The sequence below is a fragment of the Anarhichas minor genome, unplaced genomic scaffold (assembly GCF_050575085.1).
Source record: "Anarhichas minor isolate MPS153535 unplaced genomic scaffold, ASM5057508v1 ptg000018l, whole genome shotgun sequence".
Taxonomy (NCBI): domain Eukaryota; kingdom Metazoa; phylum Chordata; class Actinopteri; order Perciformes; family Anarhichadidae; genus Anarhichas; species Anarhichas minor.
In genome coordinates, this window is record NW_027466464.1 from 13217103 (window position 1) to 13233627 (window position 16525).

Sequence of the window (16525 nt, forward strand, 5' to 3'; positions counted from 1 at the left end):
AACCACATTCTAATGTTAAAGGGCAAACCAATCATGCCACCAGGACTATTCGATCAAAGTGATCTATACAGCAGGAAAAGGTGGAAGCAAATACAGTACATGGCTGAACTCTTTTGGAAGAGATGGATCTCTGAGTACCTACCTATGTTGCAAGAGAGACAAAAATGGACAAGGCCAAGAAGAAGCCTCACTGCTGGAGACATTGTCCTTGTTGCGGACACCACAGCTCCAAGAGGATCTTGGATAATGGGGAAAGTTTTGGATGCAAGACCAGATACAAAGGGGCTGGTGCGGTCTGTGCGACTTCAAACCAGGACCAACATTCTGGAGAGGCCGGTGACGAAGCTCTGTCTGCTATTGGAAGCAGCAGACTAAACATCATGGACTGATGTTTTCTCCACCTCTATCTTTCTCTACCTCTATTTTCTCTCTCTCTAATCTTTCTCTTCTTGTTTGTTGTAGGTGTCAAGAAGAAGATTAACTTTAGGTCATGTTTATTGTAGGAATAGCTCGTTTGAGAATAATAATTGTGATATTATGCACAATTAGGGGCCGGAATGTTGGAGCTATTTATTTGATATTGTATTTTGTTATTTCATTTATAAGTAGTATTGTTTAATTATTGTAGATGTTTTGTATATTAAGATTATTTTTCTCTTTAATAGCAATTTGTTTAGTTATATTGTTTTTTGGGTAATTACTGTGGGCACCTGTTGCTATATATATGAGTAGAAGGATAGGACCAGCATGCACCGGGGTGGGCGTATAGTTTTTACCAGCATATCACATCACAGGAGAGACAGCACGACAGGAGTTTTGTTAGTTCGTTTGTTTGTTCGTTTGTTTGCTTTATTCAATAAACACAAAAATCGGAATCCTGCATGGACAATCCACTCTCTTCTGGCTGCGTAAAAATACCGACCACGGTGCATCAGTGGCGTTTGAGTATTGTTTGTTTAAGTTGGATGAAGTCGACAAATGGCCACTACAAGTACAATATGTACCTCTGAGGTGTAGTACATTATAAAGTACAATATGTACCCCTGAGGTGTAGTACAGTATAAAGTACAATATGTACTTCTGTGGTGTAGTACAGTATAAAGTACTATATGTACCTCTGAGCTGTAGTACAGTACAAAGTACTATATGTACCTCTGAGATGTTGTACAGTACAAAGTACTATATGTACCTCTGAGGTGTAGTACAGTATAAAGTACAATATGTACTTCTGTGGTGTAGTACAGTATAAAGTACTATATGTACCTCTGATATGTAGTACAGTATAAAGTACAATATGTACCTCTGAGATGTAGTACAGTATAAAGTACAATATGTACCTCTGATATGTAGTACAGTATAAAGTACTATATGTACCTCTGAGCTGTAGTACATTACAAAGTACAATATGTACCTCTGAGATGTTGTACTGGTGTACTGATTCATTGGGTACATTCATTAAATACATATTCATGTTATCAGATATTCATCATATTAATAAATCTTAACTGGTTCTTTAATCATCGCAGTAGTTCTGAGGAAGACAACAAATACACAAATTTAGTACTTTTATTGTGACCAAAACCATAATTCAATACAAAAACAGAAGGTACTTCATGAAATACAGCTTCCATCTTTAAAGCAGTAGAAGTACACATTTACAATGTGAAGTACTGATCATTTCAATCAATATGAATCATGTGATGAACACATGTATTATAATAACAGACAGATTAGAGTCACTGTGATCTGCTCAACAACTGGTTCATTGCACAGAGAAAGTTTCTGTGAACTCAAAGTACACGAGTACACAGTTCCACATGAAGAACTCCTTCAACAGAAGATGATGCAGCACTGAACTGCTTCTGATCTTCATATTTATGTTCTTTAATGTCACAAAGAGCTCAGGAAGAAACTGATCACGAGCATTATTAGTGTGAGCAGACTTATTAACTCATCTTTGTTAGATTATTAACATTTCACCGCATGTTATGATGGTTCAGACACCCACAGACCTACAGAGACACTGAGGAACCGGAACTGAAGAACCCAAAGCCAGGATACAGAGGTTCAGTGAATGTGGTGTTGAAGGTGTGGATGTGAATCAGTGTGTCTGAGGAGACTCTGTAGAAGGACAGAGAGCCAGCAGGACAGTCCACATACACTGCTACTCTACCAGAGGAGGAGGAGGAGGTGGGTGTTCTTGTCTTGTTGTGACAGACATAGTAACCATCATCAGAGCAGAACAGACTCCAGGACTGATCATTCCCCCCAAACCTACAGTCATCACTGCCTCCTCTCCTGCTGATTCCTCTGTAACTCACTGATATATCAACTCTTCCTCTCCACTCGACCTCCCAGTAACAGCGACCAGTCAGACCAGTTCTACACAGCAGCTGATAGTCATCAAACCTGTCTGGATGATCAGGATATGACTGATCCTCCTCCACATATGTCACCTTCCTGTTGTTGTCAGACAGTTTGAGGTTTCTGTTCACTGTGTTTGTGTCGAGTGCGAGTTCACAGGAATCTGAAGGAGAGAACAAGACACAATACAGCTGCAGTTATTCATCTATCATCTGTTTGATGATGACATCAGAGATGTGAATGACTGATGTCACAGTTTGAAGATGCTTTGTTTTCATGGATCAATCTAAATAAACACTTACATTTCCTCAGACCTGGTCTCAACCATCGGTCTCCAGCAGGCTCCACCCTGATGGGAGTATGGAGGTCAGACAGCAGTCTCACTCCTGGACCATTGTAGCTCAGGTCCAGCTCTCTCAGATGGGAGCTGTTGGATCTCAGAACTGAGTCCAGAGAAACACAGCCTTCCTCTGTGACCAGACAGCCTGACAGACTGCAAACCACATACAGAAGAACCCTCTGTGAACATGTGGCGGTACGTTCTGGTACATTTTTAGTTCAGATACAAGTTTAGGATCAACCTGGAACATCCAGCTAGAAGGCAATTCTGAGTCTAGAAGCTAACGTTTGATTAAAGGTCCTTTGACACATTCCTACGCAGGTCTGCAGTTTATCATCTTATGTAAATCTGATTTGAAAGAGTCATATAGTATGAAAGTAATATAACAGTTGAATGGGTGAGTTAATCCTGACCTGAGAGTTTCCAGTTCACAGTGTGTACTCTCCAGTCCAGCAGACAGCAGCTTCACTCCTGAATCCTGCAGGTCGTTGTTACTCAGGTCCAGGTCTCTCAGACTAGAGGACTGGGAGGACAGAGCTTCACAGCTTCTCTCTGAGAGGTTGCAGTGTCTCAGACTGAAGGAAATAATGACAACTATGTTAAAATGTTTGCTAAGCAGCTGCATTTTTCAACCTGATTCCTATTTTTTTCCATGTTATAGTGTCTTGAGTGACTAACGGGGACAGCAGTTCCTGAACTTGGTCAAGTATTGAGGGAGAACGCTAAGAAGTAAAACGTTGTTCTTAACTTTCTCATTCCATTTAATGTTTCATGTGACTTGTTGCCAAAGTTGGAGAGAGGAGTGCCATTAGACACCGTTTTTGTCAGATTTAGTTGTGTTGGAGTACAGAAAGTGTCGCTGAATATGTCAGTTACTTATAATAACAATCTGAGCCTGTCTGTGGCAACAACAAGCTCTTTTCATGGACGTACGTTGACGTTGAGGAGTTACCCCGAGCGATTACATTGCAGACCGTTTAGCGGCTGCCGTCTGCAGCGTCCTCCCTCAATACTGGACCAACTTGCCCCCATTAGTCACTTAGACACAAGGACAAAGGTCCAAATTACCCTCTAAAGTTAAGAGAGCTGTCTCAAATCATTTGAGACAAAGCGTAACATGATCTGACCTGAGAGTCTCCAGTTCACAGTGTGTACTCCCCAGTCCAGCAGACAGCAGTTTCACTCCTGAATCCTGCAGGTCGTTGTTACTCAGGTCCAGCTCTCTCAGACTAGAGGACTGGGAGCTGAGAACTGAGGACAGAGCTTCACAGCTTCTCACTGAGAGGTTACAGCTACTCAGCCTGAAGAAGCAACAGAAACAAGTAATACATTATTTTATGTCTCTCCTGTTGAAATATAGTCTTTATTGATTATTAAAGCCCACTTACAGAGCTTTGTTGGAGGCTTTGATCACTGGCAGCAGCCTCAGAAGAGCCTCCTCTGAAGCAGAGTATTTCTTCAGGTCAAACACGTCCAGATCTTTTTCTGATGACAGTAAGATGAAGACCAGAGCTGACCACTGAGCAGGAGACAGTTTATCTGTGGAGAGATGTCCTGACCTCAGGGACCGTTGGATCTCCTCCACTAGAGAACCATCATTCAGTTCATTCAGACAGTGGAACAGATTGATGCTTTTCTCTGGAGACACATTCTCACTGATCTTCTTCTTGATGAACTGGACTGTTCTCTGATTGGTCTGTGAACTACTTCCTGTCTGTGTCAGCAGACCTCGTAGGAGAGTCTGATTGGTCTGCAGAGAAAGACCCAGGAGGAAGCGGAGGAACAAGTCCAGGTGTCCATTTGGACTCTGTAAGGCCTTGTCCACAGCACTCTGGTAGAGATGTGTTAGTTCAGGTTTGTCTCTAAAGACTTTAGACCACCGGGAGGTTGTTGGTTCTTCTGACAGCAGATTGACACCAGAGTTGATGAAGGTCAGATGGACATGAAGAGCAGCCAGAAACTCCTGAACAGTCAGATGGACGAAGCAGAAGACCTTGTCCTGGTACAGTCCTCTCTCCTCTCTAAAGATCTGTGTGAACACTCCTGAGTACACCGAGGCTGCTCTGATATCGATGCCACACTCTGTCAGGTCAGATTCATAGAAGATCAGGTTCCCTTTCTGCAGCTGATCAAAAGCCAGTTTTCCCAGAGACTCAGTCATCTCCCTGCTCTCTGGACTCCAGTGTGGATCTGTCTCAGCTCCTCCATCATACTTTACCTTCTTCAGTTTGGACTGAACCACCAGGAAGTGGATGTACATCTCAGTCAGGGTCTTGGGCAGCTCTCCCCCCTCTCTGGTCTTCAACACATCCTCCAGAACTGTAGCAGTGATCCAGCAGAAGACTGGGATGTGGCACATGATGTGGAGGCTTCGTGAGGTCTTGATGTGGGAGATGATCCTGCTGGCCTGCTCCTCATCTCGGAATCTCTTGCTGAAGTATTCCTCCTTCTGTGGGTCAGTGAACCCTCTGACCTCTGTCACCATGTCAACACATTCAGGAGGGATCTGATTGGCTGCTGCAGGTCGTGTGGTTATCCAGAGGTGAGCAGAGGGAAGCAGTTTCCCCCTGAAGAGGTTTGTCAGCAGCACATCCACTGAGGTGGACTCTGTAACATCAGTCAGGACCTTATTGTTGTGGAAGTCCAGAGGAAGTCGACACTCATCCAGACCGTCAAAGATGAACAGAACCAGGAACTCTTCAAACCTGCAGATTCCTGCTTCTTTGGTTTCACTGAAGAAGTGATGAACAAGTTCCACCAAGCTGAACTGTTTCTCTTTCAGCATATTCAGCTCTCTGAAAGTGAATGGAAATGTGAACTGTATGTCCTGGTTTTCTTTGCCTTCAGCCCAGTCCAGAGTGAACTTCTGTGTTAAGACTGTTTTCCCAATGCCAGCCACTCCCTTTGTCATCACTGTTCTGATTGGTTCCTCTCTTCCAGGTGAGGTTTTAAAGATGTCTTCTTGTCTGATGGTTGTTTCTGGTCTGTGTGGTTTGCTGGATGTTGTTTCAATCTGTCTGACCTCATGTTGATCATTGACCCCTGCAGTCCCTCCCTCTGTGATGTAGAGCTCTGTGTAGATCTGATTCAGAAGGGTTGGGTTTCCTGCTTTAGCGATCCCCTCAAACACACACTGGAACTTCTTCTTCAGGTGAGATTTGAGTTCACGCTGACAAACTGCAGCAAGAAGTCCTGAATGAACACACAACAAAGAAGATCAATGAGTCAAAGAATAGATTTCAACATGTCATTTCCTCAAAGAATGAGTCTATGAATATATGTTGGTCCATCTCTTGAGACGTTAGTAAACGTCACATTTATCCAGCATGTTAAATCTTTAGAGAAATCCTCTTACTGCTCTGCAGACAGTCAGCCAGCTCCTCCTGCTTCATTCTCATCAGGAAGTTTACTGTGATCTTCACAATTGCCTCTCTGCTGCTCCTCCTCTGCTCTTCATCCTCACTGTCCAACACCTCCTCATCCTCCCTCTGACTCTCTAAGCATTCTGGGTAATCTGAACTCAGTCCCTTCTGGATCTTCTTCAGCTCGTTCTTCACAAAAGTGACGATGTTCTCCTCCAGCAGCTGGAACAGAATATTCTATGAGTGACACAAACTAAAACCATGGAACCAAACATCAGATCCATGTTGGACAGGCTGACAATCCACTGGTCTACAAAGTGCAGCATGGAGATGATTGTGAACACAATAGATGTAAAAGTAGTTGTACATGTACAGACCATAAATATGGAGTCCAGGTGTGTTTGATGCTGCTGGGCAAACAGACCTCTGGGAACCTCTGAGCTCTCCTGGTCCTCTCTGTGGAGGAATCATGAAGAATCAGCTCACATTGTGTCTGTCCACACAGAGACCAACACAAAGATGGTTCCTCCAGACAGTAAAGTATTGATCGTAGTGCTGATATCACTGGGAATCAACAGTCCAGACTGCATTTCTTTGTAGTTCCGTGTGTAAAAACACCTTAAAATACTGCACCAAACCAGGGTTAGAAAGACATAACAGACTACACCCTATCTTAAAGAAAGCAACTCTTTCGATGTGAAGAATTATAGGCCTATGCGTACCTCAACCAGAACAAGCTTCTTGACCTACACCAGTCTGGTTTCATTCAGGCTACTCAACCGAGACCGCCCTCCTTGCCGTCACAGAGGAACCCCACATTGCTGGATCAGCCTGCCAACTCCCCTCGGTCGTCCTCCTGCTGGACCTTTCAGCGTTGTTGACACAGTGAACCATCAGATCCTCCTCCCCACCCTCCAATAACTCAAGTTCTGCTCTCTCCTTGTTCACATTCTACCTCAAAGGTCACATGAACAGGATAAGTTGGAGAGAATCTGCATCTGAACCTTGTAGCCTCATTATTGGAGTCCCTCAGGGTTTCGTTCTGGGTCCCCTCATCTTTTCTCTTTACCCTAAGTCACTTGGTATTTTATAAACTCGCATGGCTTTTCCTACCACAGCTATGCAGATGACACTCAACTTATCCCGTCTTTCACCTGCGAGCTAAACTTTGACAAGACCGAGCTGCTCTTCCTTTCAGGGAAGACATCTCTTCTCCATCACCGCTGACCAGCTGTCTTTCCCTGCCAACATCTCTGCGACAACCCGCTCCTGCAAATTCATTCTCAGACACAACATCAGGAGGATATATCCCTGCACATGTCCCCTGGCTTATGTGCCCATTGATGTATTAAGGGAACTGGATACAGCGTTCGGAGACAGCGCTTCGTTCCTTCCTATGAAAGTGGACTTATGAGTCAAGATTTCAGAGGAAAATACCCGGATCTTTCGTCAATCAGATTTCTGCTCCATTATTCGTCTTTCTGGGAGAACGAGTGTCACGGATATTAAAGTTTTAGCGGTGGCTCTTCGTCCCTTTTATCTACCCAGCTAGTGTTCTCTGCTATTATTTAGTTCCACACCACCAGGGAGGTTTGGAACCAGAGCCTCGGACTCAAAAAGGTCCCGGTACCCAAGAAGAGGAACGACTCCAGACTGTATATAAGAAGTGGACATAGTCATGGTGACGTCTCTCATTGGTTTGTGGACTGATGTTTTGAAGCCTCAAGTTTGGCTATTTCGACGTTGCCAACTTATTTTTTTTTGCAACCAGTGAACAGGAAGTGACCATATTTGGACCGAGGAGGAGTGATGTAGAGGCACCGTATACGTCTCTGGTAGAGACCTGTCAATCACTGTGTAGCCCCGCCCTAAAGCATACCCTGCTTTATGGTCTATTAGAAACCTGTAAATCACCGTTTAGCGTCTCAGAAAACGACGCAATCACAAATTAGTTTTTAGACGCTTTAGAAACAGGAAGGAGTTTCTGTTACCAATCGGTCGAGAGAATAAAAGCAGCGTTTTTATTATAAATCAGGTGAGAATAGAGGCGTTTATGAACACTCCACTGGTTCCCTGGATAATTCATTACCTGGGCATTTGGCCACTGTTTCTGAAAGAGAGCGGCGGCTTCATGGACCTGTCACTCCTCATGGACACACAGCTGGGTTCAGGTTTATTAGAGTCTAGTCTCTTGCGCTTCCTGTTAGACAGAGAGAACAAAAAGGAAATTCACTTTTTAATCTTCAGCTAAAGAAGCTGCTGGAAGACAAGAAACTATCAACAAGAAAATGAAAGTTTACAGATAATTTAAATCCCCAAACTGTCGGTCACCATCGTCCTTAGAGACTGACCTCATCACATCAATACGCCATCACAGAAAGAGGACTGTCTGTGTTTATGACGGCATCGACCATCATACCGTCTGCATTCATAAATACCAGCTGAACCTCTTCTCCAGTGCTTTTAACCCCATTCAGCCTCTGCTGCCCTGCAGCTGAACCCTCCACTGGTTTCCTGGATAAGGACTTATAAAGTACCCACCAGGAGTAGCACCTGAAGACTAGGGGGGAGCTTACTTAGTTCTGGTTAGGCAGTCAGAGGGACAGGGCTGCAGTGATGTTAGCTGTGTATGGGATGTTCTTGCTGTTAGTGTTCGTTAAATTCTGTATGGATCAGCTTGGGTTTTGTGTTCAGGCAGTCGATGTTTGCTTCCTCTGTTCTGGCTTCTGTGGAGGAATTCTTCAGAGGAGTTATTGGAGCGCTGCTTGTTGTTTCTGGTGTTTCCTGCTAACTGCATGTTTCGTATTCCGTTTTTGTGATGGTCATGTTCTAAAGGTTTCTGGGTAATTCTGGACTCTAATGAGAGCTCTGCACAGCCTGTTGGGTGTCTGGGTATCGGACCCAGTTACCTTGCAGGTGTTAAACCTGAAGACTGCTGCTGCACAGTGTGCAGTAGGTATGAATGATTCATAGTAAGCAAGTCAGTAATTAAAGGAGGGATGTGGTGAACTGTACGTTTTTGTGCGGTGGCGGGCAAGTTGTTAGCTTGGCCTGTTGCCTTTGGGAACACAAGCGCTACAGCTCATGCCTTGGTTGAGTTGTAGTCTGGTTGCCTCTTTGTGTGTCTGTAGACGACTTGGTTGGCTAGTGAGCCTTTTTCAGAGGAACCTTTTGGATACTACTTCGGATTACTGCTTATGGTAGTTCAGTTCTTACGGTAGTTCGGTTCTTACGGTGGTTCGGTTCTTACGGTGGTTCGGTTCAATGCTTTCTGTTAGCTGGTAATTATGTCAATTCCAGTTCTTTGTGTTCACCACTCGTTCTTGCAGTTCATTGCATGAACTAACCCTCCTATGAAACTTTGCTTCTCAACCATGTGCTGTTCCATATCACAGTGTAGACTCTCTGGCTTTCCTTCCTTCTCCGCTCTCACTCTTAGATGCTTCTCCACATGTTGGAGTTGATGGGGAGCTGGCTGCTTCTCTTCTTTCGAGGACACGGCTGCTTATTTGTTTTTTTAGCTTAGTTTGTGATCTTTAAATAAATATGTATTAATTACTTTTACACTTGTCTTGTCTCCCTTTATGTTGCAGCTTTTGAGCCGGGGTGTAACATAACCAATCGGTCGAGAGAATAAAAGCAGCGTTTTTACGATAAATCAGGTGAAAATAGAGGCGTTTATGAACACTCCACTGATTCCCTGGATAATTCATTACCTGAGCATTTGGCGACTGTTTCTGAACCACAGCGGCGGCTCCTTGGACATGTCACTCTTCATGGACACACAGCTGGGGTCAGGTTTATTAGGGTCCGGTCTCTTGCGCTTCCTGTTAGACAGAGAGAACAAAAAGGAAATTCACTTTTTAATCTTCAGCTAAAGAAGCTGCTGGAAGACAAGAAACTATCAAAAAGAAAATGAAAGTTTACAGATAATTAAAATCACCAAACTGTCAGTCACCATCTTCCTTAGAGACTGACCTCATCACATCAATACAGCATCACAGAAAGAGGAGTGTCTGTATTCATGACGCCATCGACCATCATACCGTCTGCATTCATAAATACCAGCTGAACCTCTTCTCCAGTGCTTTCAACCCCATTCAGCCTCTGCTGCCCTGCAGCTGAACCCTCCGCTGGTTGTCCTGGATAATGACTTACCCGGGCTTTTGTGAAGGTTTCCTCTTTCCGAAGGACCTTCTTTTGAAAAATAGCGGTGGCTCCTTGGACATGTCACTCCTTAAGGACACACAGCTGGGTTCAGGTTGATCAGAGTCCAGTTCCAGGAGGTTCCTGTTAGACAGAGAGGAAGACCACCAGAGAAGGAGATCCACTTTTTAAATCTTTAGCTACAGAAGCTGCTGGAAGACTAGAAGCTATCAACAATAAGATTAAAGTCTGAAGCTCTTGTTGGGGTCTGACATCGTGTGCTCAGAACAAAGACTTGGGCCTACAGGCTTGCAGAGCAGTCAAAAGCCTGATTTGAGTTTAAGATTCACACCAAGGCAAGGCAAGGCAAGTTTATTTGTATAGCACATTTCAACAAAAAGGTAATTCAAAGTGCTTCACATAAAACCATTAAAAGCATCAAAACATAAGGCAAAAGAAAAGGAGATTTAAAAACAATTAAGAACATTCATTGAAACAATAAAAACAGTGTAAGAAATAAAATACAGTAAATGCAGGAAATTGATTAATATATTAATTGAATCTGGTTCAATTAAAGGCAGCAGCAAACAGAAAAGTCTTCAATCCTGATTTAAAGGAGCTGAGGGTCTCAGCAGACCTGCAGCTTTCTGGGACTTTGTTCCAGATATGTGGAGCAGAAAAACTGAACGCTGCTTCTCCATGTTTAGTTCTGACTCTGGGAACAGAAAGTAGACCGGTCCCAGACGACCAAAGGGGTCGGGATGGTTCAGCAGATTAGAGATGTATTTTGGCCCTAAAACATTCAGTGCTTTATAAACCAACAGCAGGATTTTAAAGTCAATTCTTTGTTTGACAGGAAGCCAGTGCAAAGACCTCAGAACTGGAGTAATGTGATCCACCCTCCTGGTCTTAGTGAGGACTCGAGCTGCAGCGTTCTGAATCAGCTGCAGCTTTCTGACCGACTTTTTACAGAGACCTGTAAACACACCGTTACAGTAGTCCAGTCTGCTGAAGATAAATGCATGGACAAGTTTTTCCAAATCCTGTTGCGACATAAATCCTCTAATCCTTGATATATTCTTCAGGTGATAGTAGGCTGATTTTGTAATTGTCTTGATATGGCTGTTCAGGTTGAGGTCTGAATCCATAACTACACCCAGATTTCTGGCTTGGTTTGTGGGTTTTAACATCAGTGATTGAAGCTGAGCGGTGATTTTCAATCGTTTGTCCTTGGTACCAAAAACAATTACTTTGTTTAATTGAAGAAAATTTTGGCACATCCAGTTGTTGATTTGTTCAATGCAGTTACCCAGCCCTTGTATGGGATTATAGTCCCCTGGTGACATAGTTATGTAGATTTGTGTCGTCTGCATAATTATGATAACACACTTTGTTGTTTTCCATAATCTGAGCTAGTGGAAGCATGTAGATGTTGAAAAGAAGAGGCCCCAGTATTGAACCTTGGGGAACACCACATGTCATTTTAGTCAGCTCTGATGTGTAATTAGCTACAGACAAAGTATTCTCGGTCCTTCAAGTAGGATTCAAACCAGTCAAGTGCTGTGCCAGAAAGTCCCACCCAGATTTTTAGTCTTTCGAGGAGTATGGCATGGTCGACCGTGTCGAATGCAGCACTGAGATCCAGTAATACTAAGACTGAACTTCTGCCATTGTCTGTCTTTAAGTGGATGTCGTTGAAAACTTTAACAAGAGCAGTTTCAGTGCTGTGGTGCTGTCGAAAGCCTGACTGGAAGACATCAAAGCAGTTATTTACGGCCAAGAATTTGTTCAGCAGTTGGAAAACCGCTTTTTCAATTATTTTACTTAAAAATGGGAGGTTTGATATTGGCCTATAATTTTTCATTGTTGCGGAGTCTAAACTAGCCTTCTTTAGGAGTGGTTTAATAACTGCAGTTTTTAGGGATTGTGGGAAGACACCTGAGAGAATTGATGTGTTTACAATTTGTCAAAGATCAGTGGTCATGCAGTTTGAAATATTTTTGAAAAAGTGTGTTGGTAGAATATCCAAGCAGCAGGAGGATGACTTCAGATGTTGTATAATGTCTTCTAGGCTTCTACGGTCGATTGAATGAAATTGTGTCATGATATTTGAATGGATGTTATTTAGAGAAGGGGACAACACATGTCCTGTGGTTGGTGTGGAGGCACTGACTGCTTGTCTAATTTTCTGAATTTTGTCAGTAAAAAAGGAGGCAAATTCATTGCATGCCCAGGTGGATTGGAGCTCAGCAGCTACCGACACTGGAGGGTTTGTTAGCCTGTCGACGGTAGCAAATAAGGCGCGTGTATTGTTCTTGTTTTTGGTTATGATGTCAGAGAAGAAGGACTGCCTTGCATTTCTAAGTTCCAAATTATAATTGCGAAGTCTCTCTTTATAGATGTCACAGTGAACCTGGAGATTAGTTTTTCGCCACCTGCGCTCAGCTTTCCGACACTCTCGTTTCTCTATTTTGACCAGCGTAGCATTTCTCCAAGGAGATCTTTGTTTACCCGAGACAACCTTCACTTTAGTGGGTGCAATGGCATCAATAATATTTTTAACTTTAAAATTGAAGCCATCTACAAGCTCATTGACTGAGATGCAAGAGAGGGCTGGTGTGGAGGAGAACTTCTGAATAAATAGTTCACTGGTGTTTTCAGAGATGTAACGCTTTGTCACAACCCCGGTAAACGTTACATCGCACCTGGGTGTGACTTTTCATCCAGGCTCAACACTGGGATCTAATTGGACGAGGGCCCCAGGACTTCCTGTGGTGCAGCTCTGCCTGTCCCTGAAACCATAAAACTCTGCTTCACCCTCAGCTCTCGGCCATTCCACGCGATTCAATTCACTTGCAAGGAGGCACAGAAACATAGCTTTGCTGTTTTTAAAAAGAACATCCGAGGTCACAGTCTTAAATTCACTGGATGACAATGGACTCTGTTCTTGGATCCTGAAGAAGAGAAGTGGACAACTTGCCTGCAGAAGGAAGAAAACACATTCTTCAGAGAAAGAGAAGAACAAATTCTCTTTCCAATCATGTGGTTATAAGGAAGCAGAATACACTTACTTTCTGAGAAAACCCTCTCCGCCAATACAGAGGTTCATCCACACAGCTTGGAGCTGATCAGCTTGAGTCTAACCAAGAACCTCAGAAGGACCACGTCGACCATTAAGAAGTCATCTCACAGTAGGAGGCTTAGCTTAGTGTCTGGGCTGAGTTAGGTCATTGTGTTTTATTATCTTGTTTGTGTTTTGTTTAAGTTACTGTATTGTTATAACTGTGACTTTATCATTTAAGAAGAAGTGGAGAGCAGGGTCGTCCTTCAATCAGAGGATCGGTGGTTCGATCCCCGGCTCCGCTAGTCCGCTAGTAATTAATATTAGTGCCGGGCAAGTTAACGCGTTAATTTCGCATTAACGCATTCATTAATTAACACCGACAATTATTTTATCGCGCGTTAACGCATTTTTTTTATTTATTATAATTTTTTTTTTTTTTTTAATTGAAAGACAAGAGACAATACATATACATAACAACAAGAGGATGACAAGAACAGTGGGATAAAAGCCAGCAAACATCCTATAGTCAGTCATTTTAGTGCACCTATATGCTGAAATTCAGGTAAACGCATTTAAACGGCACAGATCGGGAGCGAGCGAAGGACTTTGAAAGTTAGCGGAAAGATTAACGTGAGACAACATCCGGTTTGTTCATATAGCAGTACTTTTAAAATAAAAGTGCGCAATACACTACTTTTGAATTCATTATTGAACTTTGCCATAACAATGAGATTAATCGCAAAAAATCCATGCGATTAAATATTTGAATCGTTTCCCAGCACTAATTAATATAAACCAGGTGAGAATAGAGGCGTTTATAAACGCTCCACTGGTTCCCTGGATAATTCCTTACCTGGCCGTTTGGCCACTGTTTCTGAAAAACAGCAGCATATCCTTGGACCTGTCCCTCCTTAAGGACCCACAGCTGGGTTCAGGTTCAGGTCCAGGTCCAGGTTTAGTTGGACCAGGTCCTTCCATGGCAAATGGGAACTCCTAATAGATAATTCAACAGATTTTTAATGGAGAGTATTTGTCAAAATGTAAACAAACAGACTAAAACAATGGGTCAGAAGTTGTAAGTTGTCTTGCTGTTTCCAGATTTTCACAATAAGAGCTTTGTTTTGAAGTGTTGGTGAGTCGTCATGCTCTGAAAACCAGTTCAACCAGTTCAACCAGTTCCACGTTTCCATCAACACCAGACACACTGGAGGAGTTTATTCAAGGAGTTTATTCAAGTGAAATGCTGAGGTACTTGTACTCCACTTGAGTATTTTGTAGTTCTCTTGCAGTTTTAACTGCACCACTTCTCAGAGGTACATATTGTACTTTATACTGTACTACATCTCAGAGGTACATATTGTACTTTATACTGTACTACATGTATCTGACAGATTTAACTACTTTATAGATTCAGATTAATATAAAATCTATAATAAATGAGGTATTATTATTATTATTATTATTATTGGTACATACACTCATTAAATGTGTTTTTTGTATTTTACTGTGTAATCTGTGTTCACTACTAACATGTAGTTTACTTTTGTTCCAGCAGATGTCGCCACGTGACTGTTTTTTGCAGCACGAGGGACTTTCCCAGTGTTTGTTCTGACACGTGGTGTGATGACGTAATGCGGGCCAAAGCCTCTTCCTCATTTGGTGACGCAGTTATTTTACAGGTTAAAATAAAAACTTTTATTTTTATTATTTTATTGCTGCGTTCAAAAAATAAATCAGATAAATTCAAACACTTAATGAATGAATTTTTAAATTTATTTTTATTTAAATAAATATTTAATTGGTAAATAACAAATATATATTTAAATTGTATTTATGATGCGTTCACGGTTTAAACTCTCTTCAAACCAAACACAAATAAAAGATAAATGAACCGTTTTTAATCCGCTTCTTTTATTAACTTTATATATTATATTATTATCTTTGGTGTAACGTTCAGAGAATGACGGAGCGACTCACCGACTCACGGTAATAACGTCTTTATGTTCAAACCAGCGCACAATAACTCTCTAACACTCTCATGTTCACACACAACCAACTGTGACTACAGTAAAGACGGCTCACACGAGTCTACGAGGTACTTAATGTACTTTATACTTTACTTTACCTTCAGAAGGAGTACTACACACGGAGGACTCGACGTTCAGAGGAAGTTAAAGTTTAACCAGGAAACTACAGGAAGAGGCGAGAAATACACCAAGTACTACCGCAGTATTTATACATTAATACAGTCTGTTTTTATACTGAACACAGAGACATGGAGGGTTCAGGACCAGGAGCAAGACCAGCAGCGATAACACTAATCCAGAAAGAAGAGTCTGTAGTCCACACAGAGGACTACTAGTACTTCTACTTCAGTGAGCCAGTGGCGGGCCGTGCATGTTATACCTGGGCCTGCACTCGTAAAAATGAAGCTCAACACCTACAAATACAGTGAGTGCAGATACATGAATACCAGCATGACGGGATGCGGCGGCATTAACGAACAATGAGTCAAAATCAATTCAGCTAAAACATGCATTCCGCCACATACTCAAGAGCACGGGCCATTCAAATATTATTCATATCAGAGGGAACAATATTACCCATATCATGAAAACGACACCATAGACACATTAACAGAGTAGTAACTCTCCTATCACTCCCTCCAGGAAATACACGACTCCATAGTTCTTGTTACTGACGGATTTATTCGTCTGTCAACACCGAGAGGGAAAATGAGTCCACTTGAAAGCACATGAATCTTCAAAGATGATCACTTTAACTTAAACTTAAACACTTTAACTTTAACACTTTGCGCGGAGTATATAGACCGCTGCCGCTTCTTGTTGCTGTGCACCGGCTAAATATGTCCCCAGCGCAACATAGGACGTAACAATAGTTCCTATCACATATAAAACCAAACGAAAATCCATATAAGTTGTATAAATAATAATATATAATATAAACAAGCATATTAAATAATGACAAAAATAATATTTATGGCAGTTAAAGCTACTGCAGTTCACTTACCAGAGCTGCTGTTCACTATTTAAAGACAAAGTGCATCCTCCTTTCTTTGTTAACTCCTTTCTTTGTTAACAGATCAGATGTGTTGTAGACCATAGTGTATGTACAGAATCATGTATACAGATGCACGGTTCAACAGTACTTCATACATTCCTAGTGCTGGAGACTCAGGAGCCAGACTCTGAACGTTTCTTTGTTGATGTGGGTTTTGGGAAGGTGGAT

At 42.3% G+C, this 16525-nt stretch overlaps 1 protein-coding gene across 1 annotated transcript; it reads right to left on the bottom strand.

Moving 5' to 3' along the window:
* Positions 1-814: 814 nt before the first annotated feature.
* LOC142952794 (NACHT, LRR and PYD domains-containing protein 3-like) lies at positions 815-15932 on the bottom strand. The gene is made up of 12 exons (XM_076094739.1): positions 15402-15932; positions 14130-14269; positions 10225-10356; positions 9783-9893; positions 8156-8266; positions 6444-6522; positions 6060-6288; positions 4093-5896; positions 3832-4005; positions 3118-3279; positions 2667-2857; positions 815-2527 (listed from the first exon to the last, which is right to left on the bottom strand). The coding sequence occupies exons 2-12, from the start codon at positions 14252-14254 to the stop codon at positions 2013-2015; spliced, it is 3633 nt and encodes a 1210-aa protein (XP_075950854.1). The 5' UTR covers positions 14255-14269; positions 15402-15932; the 3' UTR covers positions 815-2012.
* Between the last annotated feature and the right edge of the window lie 593 nt (positions 15933-16525).